General features: G+C 48.1%; 3 protein-coding genes across 3 annotated transcripts in view; all 3 read left to right on the forward strand.

Moving 5' to 3' along the window:
* The window catches only part of kif11 (kinesin family member 11), a 15,901-nt gene extending 7,215 nt beyond the window's left edge, over positions 1-8,686 (forward strand). The window contains exons 7-25 of the mRNA XM_042226498.1: positions 1-146; positions 293-389; positions 641-736; positions 939-1,027; positions 1,130-1,217; positions 1,600-1,673; positions 1,766-1,880; positions 2,255-2,326; positions 4,426-4,561; positions 4,797-4,969; positions 5,049-5,174; positions 5,273-5,431; positions 6,895-7,034; positions 7,125-7,285; positions 7,367-7,485; positions 7,622-7,844; positions 7,920-8,086; positions 8,185-8,295; positions 8,421-8,686. Coding sequence (XP_042082432.1) covers positions 1-146; positions 293-389; positions 641-736; positions 939-1,027; positions 1,130-1,217; positions 1,600-1,673; positions 1,766-1,880; positions 2,255-2,326; positions 4,426-4,561; positions 4,797-4,969; positions 5,049-5,174; positions 5,273-5,431; positions 6,895-7,034; positions 7,125-7,285; positions 7,367-7,485; positions 7,622-7,844; positions 7,920-8,086; positions 8,185-8,295; positions 8,421-8,531 — 2,403 coding nt within the window. The 3' untranslated portion in view covers positions 8,532-8,686. The remainder of the gene's footprint in view (positions 147-292; positions 390-640; positions 737-938; positions 1,028-1,129; positions 1,218-1,599; positions 1,674-1,765; positions 1,881-2,254; positions 2,327-4,425; positions 4,562-4,796; positions 4,970-5,048; positions 5,175-5,272; positions 5,432-6,894; positions 7,035-7,124; positions 7,286-7,366; positions 7,486-7,621; positions 7,845-7,919; positions 8,087-8,184; positions 8,296-8,420) is intronic.
* A 123-nt stretch (positions 8,687-8,809) lies between these two features.
* On the forward strand, positions 8,810-11,094 carry LOC102294792. Its single transcript, XM_005937029.3, has one exon. It carries the CDS (start codon positions 9,784-9,786, stop codon positions 10,603-10,605), a length of 822 nt encoding a protein of 273 aa, XP_005937091.1. The 5' UTR covers positions 8,810-9,783; the 3' UTR covers positions 10,606-11,094.
* Positions 11,095-13,513: 2,419 nt separating this feature from the next.
* Positions 13,514-15,663, forward strand: LOC106633511. The gene has a single exon (XM_014338313.2). It carries the CDS (start codon positions 13,711-13,713, stop codon positions 14,620-14,622), a length of 912 nt encoding a protein of 303 aa, XP_014193799.2. The 5' UTR covers positions 13,514-13,710; the 3' UTR covers positions 14,623-15,663.
* The last annotated feature ends 93 nt before the right edge of the window (positions 15,664-15,756 follow it).

The raw sequence follows: 15,756 nt of genomic DNA on the forward strand, positions 1-15,756 counted from the left end.
GTCGATCTCGCCGGCAGCGAGAACATCGGCCGTTCCGGCGCCGTGGACAAGCGAGCTCGCGAGGCGGGAAACATCAACCAATCGCTGCTGACGCTGGGCCGAGTGATCACCGCTCTGGTGGAGAAGAGGCCTCACGTCCCGTACAGGTGAGAAACGACCCTCCTCGGTCTCACGAGGACGTCCGGTCCGTCTTCTCTGGGGTGTCTGTGCGGGTCCGCCTCCCCCGACCTTGTACAGTCGTCGTGGGGGCGGAGCTGAGGAGCTGTATTGATCGGTTTATTTTCTCCCACAGAGAGTCCAAACTCACCAGAATCCTTCAGGACTCGCTGGGAGGGCGGACCAAAACCTCAATCATCGCCACCGTGTCGCCGTCGTCCAGCAACCTGGAAGTGCGTTTCAAAAACAAATAAAAACAAAATGAATGTTTTCAAAGATTCATCATCATATTTATCCTGAAGCGTCTCGCGTCACCCACGTCTGTTATTGTTGGTGTCAATGTTTCCACTCGAGCACAGACTGTATATAAAAGATGGACGTAACCACGTTTATATTTTAGTGTTTCTTGATCGAGCACGTTTGTTTAGCCCGTGTTGGTTTCACTGCGTGTAATTGTGCTGACGAGTCTCGGTTGTGCGTGCAGGAGACGCTGAGCACCCTCGAGTACGCCAGCAGGGCCAAAAACATCATGAACAAGCCGGAGGTCAACCAGAAGCTCACCAAGAGGACGCTCATTAAGGTATCTGAGGTCGACGCGGCATTCAGCATGTGTTCGGGTTTCAAATGGCGCCGTCACAAGTTTGCCTGGAAAAGCAGAACTCAGTCGGGAACATCTGTGACGGTCACATCGGAAGCTTTTAAATTTGTGACCCAGAAGAATCTAAATGAAAATGTGACACTGAGTCCAAACACCAGATTTCAGGACCTTCTCTGTCCTTCAGGAATACACCGAGGAGATCGAGCGTCTGAAACGCGACCTGGCCGCCACCCGGGACAAGCACGGCGTCTACCTGTCCTCGGAGAACTACGAGTAGGTCTCGGCTGACACGTCAACGCTGCTTTTACCCAAATAGCTGACCTGACAGACCATCTCGGGTGCTCCTAACCACGACTATGTTTTTAATTCATGCAGGAGCATGGTGGCTCAGATCACCGCCCACGAGGAGCAGGTTACAGAGTACAACGACAAGATCGCCATCATGGAGGAGGAGCTTAAGAAGGTACTATCGTCATCCGCTGTCGGACGGCTGCAAATCAGAGCCTGATTCAACTTACTGAGGTCTTAAAAGTTGACTTTTGATCTTTAGAAGTTGAAGATGCTGTTTGAGCCTCTGCAGATTTTAAAGCTGCAGATTTAATTGAATGCAGCGGTTGCAGATGCTGCAGTCTTGCATTAATCTGCATTTCAGGAGTTCACTGTTAAGCACTTCACACAAACTTTACAGAGACTGTTTGTTGCCGTGGCCAAAGGAAAGACTCCACTAACTGTCTGGCTGTAAAGGAATTACAAGGTGTCTGTTGTGGCGTCTTCGCCATCGATCCATCGTTTTATTCGCTGACGTCCTGAAGCGGCGTGAACATGTGGTCGTGTTCTCTCTGCAGGTCACGGAGCTGTTTGCGGACAGCAAAGCCCGACTGGAGCAGTGCACCGCGGACCTGGACGAAAAGCAGCAGAGGTGCAGGGCTGTTGTTAAGGTGTGGGATTAAAACCACCACCAGGGGGCGCAGTTTGATTTAAAGTTGTGGTTTTCTCCTGTGCGCCTCTCAGGCTGGAGGAGACGAGCAGAGACCTGCGGGAGACGAAGGTGAAGCTGAGCGAGGAGGCGTTCATCTGCTCCGAGCTTTCCTCCGCCCAGGAGACGCTGTACGACACGGCCGGGCAGGTACAGGCGACGCTCCACGCCGGGGGAGCTATTTAGACGTTCTCTCACTTTCAGCAGAGACTGTTTTTGTTGCCGTGCCCCAAGGAAAGTACTCCCACTTAACTGTCTGGCTGTAAAGAAATTTGACCGAGGTGTCTTGGTTTTGGGTTGGGCCGGGACGAGGGGGGCAGGTACAGGCGACGCTCCTCTCCGGGGGAGATATTTAGACGTTCTCTCACTTCATCATCGCTTCCTTTTCTCTCTCTCTGTTATTTGAAAACCTCTTAAAATGAATCTTCAGCTTCTACTCTCTCGCCCCGTTTCACCAAACGTCCCTTTTTCAGATGTGAGATGTTTATGATTCGAGTCTGAAACTTTGTGCTTTCGTCCTTCAGCTGCTGAGCACGGCGGACGCCAGCACCAGCGACGTGTCGGGCCTCCACGACAAGCTGAACAGGAAGAAAAAGGTCACGTTTGTTTTTGTTAAAGCGGCGAATACGCGGCGTCCGCAGACGCGCTCGCTTCGGCTCGTGTTGGTCACCGCAGTGTGAAGTATCATTACGGGGCAGAGAGCCTGTAGATGGTTGTTGGTCTCACGCTGGGCCTTCCTGCAGTCTGAAACGGGGCAGAGAGCCCCTGCCCCTTTGAGCTGGCATCCTTCTGATTGGCTGTCACAATTTGAATAGTGAGTGGATGAAGCTGCTTCATCACATCAGGGATCTGTCCTCAAGTACACAATATAACACACAAAACAGGTTCCACTGCCTAGAAACCCAAAACGAATATAAGAACACATCACACACCACCACACACACGACCAGCACACAGCACCACAGACACACAGCCCTTCACTATAAGACTTAGTTCACTGTTTTGTGGTGATACCGGTGAAACAAGCACACAGAAGTCCAGCCCAGTAAAAGGAGGAGAGATGCATGGGCCACAGATTAGAACAGATGTTAGGTCAAAGCAGATGTCTTATTTACTTTGTAGTTGCAGCTGAGGCGAACACCACCAGCCTCGCTGTTTAACCCGTAAAAGCACATTTCTCCTGTTTAAATGTTTCATCTGGTTTGAGCCAGACTTGTTCTGACTGAGTAACAGATTCCAGTGAAGATGACACGGCTGCTTATGGCTGCCGTGCACTAATGACACAGCAGGTGTCATAAATCAGAGGTTTGAGTCACAGATGATAAGATTAGGGAACAGCTGGGGAACCTGCAGGTGCACAGCAGGAACTCTCAGCGGGATTTGGGTGGAACACGCTCTTATCTGTGACCACTGTGGGGAGTTTCCTCTGCAGACTTCCTTTTAGAGGAGAAAGAAACACTCACTGTGGTGTGACTGAAAATACACCTTTAAGCATCAACGCTTCACAGAACAGTTGGGAAAGAAGTGACAGGGAAGTCAGATCTGACTATTTTTACGTCTGTGGGCTGATTCGAGTCATTTCCACTGTGATTAAAACCTGAAAATCAACTTTTTTTTTTCTTTTCTTTTTTTTTTTTAAATAAGCGGTCCCCAACCCCCGGGCCTCGGACCAGTTTGGTACCAGGCCGCGAGAGTTGAGGCTCAGGTGTGAAATGTATAGTTTTCAGGGTTTTTATCGGTTTTCAGTGTTATTTTGTTATCGTTTTTATCGTTAACTCGGTTTTCCTTGGTCTTTTCATGTGTGTTATGAATAAATCTTTTTTTCGGTACCGGTACTAGTGCAAGCGGTGGTGCGGTCCCACTCGGTACCCTCCCCCAGAGTATCGTTTACTCGGTCTTTTCATGTGTTATGAATAAATCTTCTTTTTTTCTGTACCGGTACTAGTTTTATTTTGTTGTATTTATCCGCGACACATTAAAGGCTGGTCCGTGAAAATATTGTCGGGCATAAACCGGTCCGTGACTTACGGAGCCCCGCAGGGGACATGGGAGAAAAAAAAAATTAAGACTGACTTTTGCGAGATCTCCGCAAAAGTTGAATTCCAACAATGGCGGCAGCTACTTAGTTGTAATATTACTCTTTCTGGGTCACAAAATACACTTTTAAGATATTTTGAGGCGTGAATGTAGTTGTGTAAACGTCAGATACCTGCTCGGTTTACAAGACATCACATATTTGCAAAAGTGCTCCGACGTTTTCGGAGATCTGACACCCACTAGCTCGAAGCTAACGGGAGGTCGAGACCTACTACAGCTTTCCCGGCACATCGTACCTCGACCTCCTGGTCGGCTTCGAGCTGGCGGCCTCCGAGGAATGCGGCTAAAACATTTGTGAGATCCCGAGTTTGTTTTGCGAGATCTCGCAAATGTTTCTGCGAGATCTCGCAGAAGTCTGTCTTAATTTATTTATTTTTTCCTCCCATGTCCCCTGCGGGGCTCCGTAGTGACACAACAAAGGTTGGAGACCGCTGATGTAAATGACTTCAGAGGGTTTCAGGTGCTTTGGCTGTTAAAAGCATGAATCCAGACAGAGCAGAGGGCGCTGTAAACCGGGTTTTTATGACTTGATGCTGAAACTTGGAGCTTCCTGAAAACACAAATGTTCTGAAGCACAAACCTGCCTCTGACCCTGCAGGTGGAGGAGCACAACAGGGAGATGCAGCAGAGCTTCGCCCAGCGCATGGACGGCTCCTTCAGAGACGTGCAGCGCTGCATCCAGCAGCACGGAGACAAACAGCGCCACATGCTGAGCAGCTACTCGCAGGCCGTCGGTAAGAGCGCAGAGGTTTCACAGAGGCGTGGGTGACGGGCTGGGACGGTTTACTGCGGCTGCTTTAAGTTTGCCCGCCTGATGGTGACTCTGGTGTTTGTACTGTTAGTACTCGGTGGTTTTTTTCTTTTTTTTTTAAGTATGTTCTGAAGCGAAATACTGAACTGAAAAAGATGATTTGGTGTTTAAAACAACTCTGCGGTCTTTCCTGCGTCTCCGCCCTCTTTCCTGTGCAGACGGTTTGCTCGTGATGAACGAGGCGGCACTGAAGGGCGCTCTGACCACTGTGGAATCCTTTGTGGGCGGAGTCAGGCCGCTGGTGGCTGAGAGCGTGGCCCGCTGCGAGGAGAAGGTGCAGCAGAACGAGACGCTGTGTCTGCAGGACAAGGAGAGCGTGCTGCAGCTGCTGGTGAGTGTCTGAGCGCGCTCACGGCCGCGTTGTCCGCTCAGATCAGTGCTGTGTGACTAAAGAGTGTGTGTGTGTGCAGGAGGAGCACCGACGGGACATGGAGGAGGTGCTGGTGGTCCAAACTCTGATGGGTTTATCAGCAGCCAAAGAGCTCAACGACAGCCTGAGAGCTTCGATGGAGAAGCAGCGAGCGCTGGCTGACAAAGTTGGTCCACGACAGTAACATCCACACGGAGCAAACGTGGCGTACGCTCGATATCGGAGGCAAAGCTCTGATCTGATTCTTCTCGTTCTCCTCCTCAGGCGGAGGCAATGAAGGAGATGGGCGTGGTGTTCGACAGCTTGGTCCGAGAGCTGGCGGCAATGCGGGAGGCCGCCGTGCAGAGTCTGAGCGCCCTGCAGGCTGAACGCGACGAGCTGGAGGACAAGATCAGGCAGGCGGAGGAGGAAATCGAGCAGAAGGTGAGAGCTGATCGGTGTGGACCAGAGAGGGCAGCGAACCTCCGTCTGCTGGACGAGGACGCTGCCAGATGTCCTGGGGCCTGAAGTAGGGCTGGGCGATGTGACCCAAAATTCATCTCCATATTTTTAGCTGGATGGGGATATACGATATATATCTCAATATTTTTATTTTTTATTTAAGCCATAAAGTCAAAACAAACAGTTCTTAGTCAAAGCTGTGTCCCAGATGTCACAGGGGCACTTTTATTAACAAACAGCGTAGATGTTCATGAAAAAAAATTACTCAAATTATCAGCATTTATTAAATAATCATGCTCCATAAATAAAAGAAAACTGTTTTTGTGCATAACAAAGAGCTCACAACTGTGCAGTCAAAATGTAAACTAACAGACGCCGAGCATAATAACAAGCAGCTGCTCTGTTCCTAACTTGTACTGCGTGACTGACAGCCTGGAGTTTGAAATCCACTTCGTAACCACGTCTCTGAACAGGTGCCATTTATGGTCCTTATACACACACAGTACAGTAATATTACATTGAAGCACAGTACGTATCACTCGGCGAGGCTCCTCGGTAGCTGTAATGCTCCAACAACCCATCAGGTGGTGCGGCTCCGTAGCTTAGCAAAGTCGTACTGAAACATTTTTGACAGATTGCTGAGCGCCGTGCACATAAAATCGGTTTGCAGTCATCAAGCACAACCAGAATTCATACATAAGGCGCGCTGTCAACTTTTGAGAAAATGAAAGCATTTTAGGCCGTGCAGCCTCTCTGGGCTGCAGCCTGGTTAACTCGCTAACGGAGATTTGCCGTGTCCATCTTGTCGTCGCCTGCAGGTGAAGTTATGGGGGAGGGGGAGGAGTTGTGTTCAGTGAAGAAGAGGGGCGAGGCGGAGTAACGCAGCATAGAGGCAAACTTGCGGCTCCACAAGTATAATTATAACACAACATAGACTATACCGATTTAAACGATATTGTCACTTCTTATATTTGGTATAAAAATATATCGATATTTTAAAAAAAAAGAAAAAAGAAAAACTCAATATATCGCCCAGTCCTAGCCTGAAGCAGACGGTTAACTTTGGACCTGTGATGGTTTCAAGCCCAGCAGCACTGATCTGTAGTGGTTTTCGCTTCCATTTTTAAATCCACTTCAACAGCATTCAATGATCTGTTTGAGCTTGAGGTGCAGTCGGCGCACATTCAGCCTGTCTGCAGCCTCAACAACTCAAACAGGCGGAGATTTAAAGTTAGAATAACGGTGCACGGGATACATGACAAGGATGACGACAGATTCTGAAGTTGATGGGTGTGATTTGCATCGTGCCTCGTTTGTTCTGCCCTCGTGTGGCACAGTTTCATGCATTAACAGGTTTATCTGCCTTTATTACATCTGAGTGTTCACGCGCTGGCTGGTTCTGTGGGTCGGGTGTTTCTGACACTGCTTCCGTTTGCTTCGGTCAGGATATGAAGGAGACCATCCAGTGCCTCCAGGACCAGCTCAACCTGCTGACTGTGAAGGTCAAGAAGAAGTTCACTGGTCTGTACTCTGCCTCCAGAGGCCTGCAGAAGCCCCTGCAGAGCCTCCAGGAGGACATCAGCAGGTGAGTCGAGCACTAAACGGTCATGCAAAGTTTTTCTTCTACTGCACCTCAAAGTTCAGCTCCTGCATTGAAACCGTGTCTTTGTGGCAGAGGCTGCAGCACAGTCGAGCACCAGGTCTCGGCCCAGGCGGACCTCCTGTCTTCCTCCGCCTCCTCCCTTGTCTCCTCCCTGTGTCTGACCGTGGACGAGAGCCGGCAGTCTCTGGAAGAGATGTCGGGCTGCTGCTCCCACATCCACAGCTCCGTCACCGGTACAAACTCTTCCTCTCCTCTGTTGCTGCTCGCTGTAATCCCTCATCCACAGCACGCTCAGTGTGTTTGTGTCCCTGCAGGTCTGTTGGAGCGTGACCTCGAGTGGAGCTCCAGAGTGAAGGAGCACGCTGAGAAACGAGCCGAGGAGCACCTCACGCTGATGAGGAAGGTTGGCTCTGAAGCTCAGGACCTGCGTCAGGTGAGAATTCGAGGTTTTCTGTCCTAACCCCAACACAGAGCAGAGCCTCAGTTTAATACTGTAGAGACACGACCGTCATATCTTATTACCAAACCCGACGACTCTGAACTCTGTAAAAGTGCCTCCTGTCCCGCAGAGCGTGGAGGATTGCTGCTCCGAGCAGCTGCGAGCAGCCAAGGCAGATATATCCAACCAGCAGCAGGAGGTGACGCGAGCTCTGACGACTGTCAAGGATCAGACCTCCGTCGACTGGAGCGTCCTGGAGGAGCAGCGGGCTGAGCTCCTGCAGCACGTGGAGGCGAGCGAGCAGCTGGTCCACAGCTTCCTGCGGGACGAGCTGCAGGAAGACGTTCCCACTGGTGACAGATTTATTTTTCTGCCTTGAATTAAAAGTTAAAGTTCTCAGCAGGACATTAACCTCCTGTTGCCTTCAGGTGCGACTCCTCAGCGGCGGGAGTTTGTGTATCCCCGTCAGCTGGTGAAGTCTCGCCGCCGCAGCGAGCTGCTGGAGAGCCTGAGGAGGCAGCAGGAGGAGCTGCAGGCCGCCATGGAGGCGGAAGAAGAGGAGGAGCTGGAGGAGGAGGACAAGCAGACTGACCCGGTGAGTTTCAGAACATTTATCTTGGATCTGTGATTCATTTTCATTTAAATGTAAATAAACGTGATGTTTGGCCTCGTTCTTCTCTGCTGCATCATCAGGACTCGCTGGAGGACGATCTGAGCACGTGCAACGAGAGTCTGGCCACAGAGCCGTCCTTCATCGACGAGAACCTCGTCTTCAACGAGAGCAAGCGGGTCCCCTTCTTCAAGGTGAGGGGGAAGTTTGAAGCCGTGCAGCTGTTACTGAAAAAGCTGCTGAAGCAGCGACTGGGGGTCAGAGGTCAAGTGTTTAATACCAATGCACATTAAAGCTTGTTTTCATTCCTCTTTTCCAGAAGAAGAAAGGCAAAAAGGAGACGAAGTTCCCGTCCCGGTCTAAAGTGTCGGAAAACGAAGCGGAGTCGACGCCTCAGAAATCCAGACTGCCGCTCCGCTGTCAGAACTGAAACCTTATTTCTCTTTATTTTTAATAACTTTATTACTGTTTCTTCTTTTTTCTGACCTCTTTCATCTTAAACGTGTCCTCATGATCTGTTTTATTGTGGTTTGTGTCTCAGCACCTGCAAATTGTTTGTAAAATTAAAGATTTATTCTTGTTTTATTCTGCTGTTAATTATTCCATCTGCCACACTCGGCCAGCTCATCGGCTTTGTCCTCGGTTATGACGCCAGCACAGGACACGTGTGGCTCTCCTGGTTAGACGTTATGAAATGTGGCGTGGAGCGATGGGGGGGGGTAGAGTGGGTTCAGCAAAACCACGAAGAGTTCAAATGTTTTTGTCGGGTGGGCTGGAGGACACTGCAGCCTGTGAGGTTTCTTTGGTTTCATGACGTTTCACTATTTATGTTTCGTGGCCGACAGCAGCACGCTGTGTTACACGCCGTGTCTTTAACGCACACGGCCAGAACGTGGAAAACATTCACGTTTCCACAGGGACTCGGAGTAAACAGGAGCCCGGTGCTGATAGTCGTTCATGGAGTCCTGCTGATGTGAGCGTCTGTATAAAAGCAGACGTTGTGGGAGTTCACAGGTGGAGACAGGAGTTTTGAGTCTTCATTCATAAGTGGGCATCCCAGCAAATATACCGTGACGTCAGACTGCGCATGCTTAGAGAAACCAAAGAAAAACCCCGAGAATTCCACGAGTGAAAAAGAAGTCTGTCTGGTTTATGTTTTGAGAGGAAAGCACCAAAGTTTACTGCGGTTTTCCTCTGATGACGTCATTGCGGAATTCCCCCACTGATACGTGCAGAGTGCGCGTGCTTGTTGAGGGCGAGGTGGTACTGTCGCTGACCTTGTCCTGTTTACAGTAATATTTGTACTGCTTATATACACGATATACAAATATGATATTTATATTAGTGTGTCGTGTACGTGTGTGTGCGCGTGCGGAAGAAGAAAAACGTTAAATGATGGAGTTTGAAGTGTGAAATAAATGTGAATAAATGAGGTCATGTGACCGTGAGTCTAGTTTGAGCTGCTGTGTTGGCCGGTTACGGTATTTTGTAGCTCAGGTCGGACGGAAAGCACCCAGAGTTACTTTCGGTTTGTTCCTTCATTTGTTGTTGTGGATTCTGGACGAGCTCATTCTCTCAGTGTCCGGTGTGGAGGTGGGAGCTGATGTCCGTGTTTTTCTGGATATGAGGAGAGTTTCTCTCTTTCTGTGCTCGCTCTGTTTTTCCTGCTCTGATCTGTGAACATGGAGCGATCAGCTGATCTCTGCCTCCTCTCTTTGCTGCTCCTGGCCGTGCCCTGCTTTTCCCAGCCCGGGCTTATTCAGGCATACTTTCGGCTTGGAGACGCCCTGGTTCTGCAGCCTGTGCCGCCGGTCACTAAACGCATCACCAGCGTGGTGTGGAAACGCAACCACGACCTGCTGGCCGAGTGGGCGGAGGGAGAGAGTGAGGTGAGATACTACGGAGGGTTGAGAGGCCGGTCAGAGCTCAGCATCGGGACCGGACGCCTGCGCGTCAGCGCTGCGTCTGCAGAGGACGCTGGAGTGTTTTCAGTGGAGATCAACAACGAGCCTCAGAGCGAGCTCTACAGAGCTGCAGCCGTGGATGAGGTGCCCCAGCCTGAGGCCTTTGTGACACCTCTGGCCTGCAGTCAGGCCTCCTCTCGGTGTTTACTGCACTGCTATGGACACACTGCAGACACTGAGGACATCACCTACTACTGGAAGATGGGCGATGGAGAGTGGGAGGAGTCAGAAAAGAAGATAGAGATCCTCAATGTTAATGAGCTGCACCATGTGAGAACTTTCTCCTGCAGGATGAAGGACCCAGTGAGTGAGAAAGACAGCGAGCCCATCAATAATCCTTTTTACAGACACAGGATCCCACCTGACTCTGCAGGGTGGACAGGTGTGGCGGTCACTGTGGGCGGAGCTTTTGGAGCTGCAGCCCTGGTTTCTGTGGCTCTGTTTGCATTTTGTCAGAGAGAATTTATCCTGAAGACCATTAAGAAGCTCGAAGGCAGGAATTCTGTCCCACAGATGTCAGCGACGTGTAACTCTGTGTGAAGCGTCATCAGCCTGGGTTTGTTGTTTGTGCGTTAGAAACTGTGACCTGCTGCAGGAGAGACACACATGCAGATAAACTCACGGCAGCATGAATGTTTGTGTTATTTAACAGCCTCCTCTGTCTGAGCAGGAACTCTGAACTGTTCAGTGTTCTAGTGAAAAGAAACTGCTCAACTACCAGTAACAGATTTTTGATCTCGGTGAGATTTTCACCTGGATAAATAAAGGAATAAAAAAATCTCCTTGTTTTCTGTCCTCTGATTCTTCTGGAGCAGCTTTGCATGAGTCAGAGCCTCAGCTCTGAGCTGCTCTCAGGTTGCTCCCCATCATAGTATGTTTGTGAATGTTAGATGAAAAGCACTAGAGCATAGAAAGAGGCTGTGAATGAGGCAGCTCTGATAGCTGTCCAGGACCAAACAGCTGGTCCACAGCTGACCAGTGTTTGATTCAGCAAAGGTCAGAGGTCACTGAACAGACTGCTCTCCATCATGGACTGACTATCTATCTATCTATCTATCTATCTATCTATCTATGGGGAATAATAATAATAAAAATACCTCTAAGACAAATCAAAAACATTGGAACCTAAACCACAGACCATAACAGGCGAACAGCATATATGATACAGTGTTACAGTTCAGCGTCCACAAAAACAAGGATTTTAGAAGGTCTTACAGCATCATCTGTCCTTCAGCAGCCAGTTTCATTAATAACAAGCGCATGAAGTCATTATGTCACTTATCCATTCTGAAAGAGTTTAAATTAATTTTAATAATAATTTATAATTCCACTGCATCAGAGACAGCTTTACACATTTTGTAAAGATGTTTCTGTCATGGATACGGGAGAGGAGAGGACCCAAATACAGGGCACTAGCCTTCTTCTCATTATTATTAAGCTGATGGCAAAAAATAAATAAAAAAAGATATGAACAGACTCCACAGGAAGCAGACACAGAACAGGCCCTATGTGCAAAGATTTACAGGAACACATTCAGGCAGGAGAGGAGGCTTTTGTCGTGTCTGGGTGGGTACCTGCAGGTTTCCAACAGCAGCCCTCCTCCTTTGGGCGGAGATCGGTTGCTCCTCCTTGGCTGACCACCTGTGGGCAATTATTCCGGCAGCATATAAGACCTGCACACTCAAGCAGTCATGGCCTGAGTATCTGCTATCCCATGTTAGTCGGTGGTGTGTAATTGCTGTGTCCAGACCCTGTGTGAAAACGTTCCTGTCTTCAGAGTTGGCTCCTGGAGTGGGCTTCTTGCCTCAGTTATCTCTGCTTTTCTGGACCTGGGCCACCAGCTGCTGTTACAACGTTGCCAACTAGCCCACCTCTCACCTGCCTGCCTCCCCACGCCTCGACCTCATGCGGGCCTCGCGCCCCACCCGTGCCCTCCACCTGAAACCAAGTAAGGCAACTCAGTTTAACTGTGAAGGATCGCTGACTGACTGCTGGACCCCTCTGACTGTGCTCTCCTCTCATTACAGCGCCCCGGTCACTTCATAGTACTTTTCCGGCCCAGTTTTCTCCTCCCCACTGCCACAGCTGTTCTGCTGCATTCTAGAACTGTCTAGTTTACCTTTAGTTGACTTAGTTTTGACGGCGCGCCCACTAGTTAGTGGCGTCGTTTTGATTTGGCTTGTGTTTAATTGTGGGGAGAAATAAACCTTTTTTTTCACTCACTGTCTCGCTTCCGGTTTGGAACTTGTGTCCATCCCATTTACCTCATGTGACAGCTTTGTTCTTTAATCTCTGAATAGAAAACCAGAAAACCATCTATGCTTTTCTTATTGTAAATATTAAATTCACCCTGAACACTTCCTGCAGTCACTGTGTGGATGAACTGAAATACAGACATGTTTATAGGTAAAAACACATATTTACATATAAATACATATATGTATGTATTTACATGCACATAGGTTTCTTTCCTATGTGAGAATTCAAACTGCTCTGATCGTGGTTGCAACACTTCGGGCACCCGTGGAGGTCAGACACCTCCCCGTGGAGCCCTGTGTGTGTGTGTGTGTGTGTGTGTGTGTGTGTGGGGGGGGTTATGCTGTCATTATTGTCGCTGTTTTTCTTTAAGACTAATTTAGTTCTTAATACAGACGTTATGTGGCTACAGACAAACCATTTTACAATAAGTGCGGGACAATAGGACCGAGGCCTACTTTAGAGTTACTTTCACTTTCTAAGGAAACTCGATTCCGTGCTTTCAAAATAAAGCCGTGTTGCGTCGCTGTTCTGCTTCATTGCACATATAAAACATGAATTGTCATGTTAATAATATAAATACAATATCAGCGAGGATTGTTTTGACTGCAGCAATAAAGCAGTAAAACCTCAAACAGCGCCTCTGATAAACTCTTCTTTCTTTTTACATGTTCCTGAGGATTTTCCTGATTATGACGTTATTAAATTGGTACCTGATGTTACGCTCACACTAACAGCAGTGTTATATAGCTGTAAAAATAAGCTGTTTGCCTCTTTCTTCTTCTTTCATCTTCGCATTCAGGTTGCTTTCTTCTCCTCGTGGTGCTGAGGCGTTAGTTTGAGTGTTGTATTCACCTGTGTTGATCACTTTCACCTGCGAGCCTTTAAGGATTAGGAAGGGAAACCATAAATCCCATGGACAACAGTTGGATCCAACTTTATACAACCGAGGCGAGTTTTTGTTACTGACTTTCACCTCAAAGATCTCCAAATTAACTTTGACACTTCTGACAAAGAAAAGAAAAAAATTTATTAATTTATTGAGAAATATTACAAAATTAACAGATGTTTAATTTATCACCGAAACTGGTTAGAATATATGGCTTTAAATCAATGACTGTAGAAATAGGTTGAAATGCTTCAGGAGTATTTTATTGTGCTTTTATTATGAAAGTGACCGGTAGTTTCCGCCCTCAGTAGGGAGCGACGCAGCGGATTTGAGACGTTTTGCTCCACAGGAAGAGAAGGGCGGAGGTCTGTTTCTTTATCAGCGACTCAAACCGCCTCATGTTCGTCGGTTTTTACTGACCTGCCTGAAAAGATTTCGACGAGTGAGTTTTTATTGATGTGATCATCGATACTCTGTCACTCCTGTATTGATCAGTGGACATGGGTCGGTCTGTGGTTCTCGGAGCGCTGCTGGTGCTGCTGGTGGCTAACGTTAGCTTCTGTCAGGCCGAGACTGTGGAGAAGTACTTCAGGGTTGGTGGCACACTCCAGCTCAGCCCTGAGCCGGTCTATGGACAGATCACCAGCATCGTGTGGAAATACGGCAAGAACCTGCTGGCTGAGTGGGTGAAAGACCAGATTCCTCTGACATATTACAGCAAGTTTAGAGGCCGAACCACTCTGAACACTGACACAGGAGTGTTGGAGATCAGGAACATGACTGCGGCGGACAATGAGGTGTATACAGTGGAGATCAACAACCAGATCCAAAGTCGGGTTCATAAGATTATGGCGATCGAGGATGTGCCCCGACCTGTGCTGGAAGCGAAGCCGCTGTCGTGTGGCTCAGCCTCAAAGGACTGTAAACTGGTGTGTGAGGGAGACGCTAGCAAAGCCGGGCCTGTGGAGTACTTCTGGGAGAAGGATGATAGAGAGTGGGAAAAGTCTAAAGAGAACACCATGGAGATCATCAATGATGAGGAAACACAGCGTGTGAAAACTTTCTCCTGCAGAATACAGAATCAGTTTAGTGAGAAAGAGAGCAACGCCTTAGACAATCCTTTCTACCGGGAGGAAACGACCAAGGAGCCATCTACACTTGGTTCGGGGGCGATTGTGGGGATTGTTTTAGTCGTAATCCTATTGGTAGTTGCAGCTGTACTTTTACTGCTCTACTTTATTTGGAAACCATTCAAGAACATGGTTGATTCTTGTTTGTCCTGCAAGGAACAAGCAGATGCAGCGGGAACAACAACTGTTTATACCGCTGTTACTGCTACGAACGGAGGAGCTGAACAGCCAAAGAAGGAAGAGAACACTGAACCAAAAAGTGAACCAGAAATTGATCCCTAAAACAAAAGAATATGAATGAAATGAGAAATGTTTGATTTCCACAGCTGCCTGCATCTGGAGAGAGAAGGAAAACAATCCTGCAGTGTACAAACTGTCAGTTTATGAAGAAGTAATTTTATCTTCATACTGAAGTAATACCATCAGTACCACAGCTGGGAAGGACAGTTACAAGACATGTGTATAAAAGTGTTCTTAAGGTGGATCCGTCCTGCTCATGTTTATTCTCTGAATCTTTTATGGTGGCTTTGCATGATTCACAGGTCAATAATAATCCTTTATGTACTAACCCTTCATTTCATCCTCTGCCTGAAACAAGCAGACTAGCTCCTGTCCACGATCCACCTTTTTTACACGTATGATCAAAGCAGAACAGATCCACTCTGAAACATAAAATTATGACAATGCCAGAACAGTAAAGAAATGTGATGTTTGAGTTCAGTGCAAAGTGGAATGAGTGCTGTTCGCTAAATTCAATCATGTTGTGAGGCAATCATTTAATCACGAACGTGTACATCGCTGTGTTAAAGCCCTGATAACTTACATTCAATGATTTGTAAATGTGTGCTGTTGTTAGCTTTGTTGTTAGCATATTTTAGTGGCGTCATCCTTGAGGACAAACATGTGCAGAACTGTTTCAGAAAGTGGAAAAGGACGTTTGTGACGTCTGTGCACGTGCAGCGGTCACATGTTATGGAGACAAAGTGAGAAAAAGGTGCCTTTTAATGTCCCGTCACAGCCGCGGAGGCTGAAGGGCACACTGGACTCACTGTGTTGGATCACGCGTGTTTAAATCCACTCTGGAGCCCTGCTTCTCTGCACCTGAGAGGATGGAGGACGTTTTATGAAGCTCATCTCACAATCATGTACTCCTGTAATGCCCGACATGGCTATATAAGGACATGGCTCTACACTCTGTGCTCCCTTTTTACTTTTTATTTTTAAAGTTTGTCTTCCGACTCTGTCGTATCAGCTTCTTTACACATTGGCAGTTTGATTATTTATTAGAAACTGGTGCCTTTCAAAATAAACCTGGCAGTGCTACACAGACTCATGGTGTGTTATTTTACCTCCCAAAATCCGAGCGCGATAAAATGGACGCCCGGCTTAAGCGAAGCCGGAAGTGCGCGGTGGAAT

Source organism: Haplochromis burtoni, unplaced genomic scaffold, assembly GCF_018398535.1.
Source record: "Haplochromis burtoni strain Fernald_Lab_line unplaced genomic scaffold, NCSU_Asbu1 Contig_214, whole genome shotgun sequence".
NCBI classification, from domain to species: Eukaryota; Metazoa; Chordata; class Actinopteri; order Cichliformes; family Cichlidae; genus Haplochromis; species Haplochromis burtoni.

Excerpts from the sequence above, each read along its gene's own strand:
- LOC102294792 (XM_005937029.3), top strand. The coding sequence starts at position 9,784 with ATGGAGCGATCAGCTGATCTCTGCCTCCTCTCTTTGCTGCTCCTGGCC.
- LOC106633511 (XM_014338313.2), top strand. The coding sequence starts at position 13,711 with ATGGGTCGGTCTGTGGTTCTCGGAGCGCTGCTGGTGCTGCTGGTGGCT.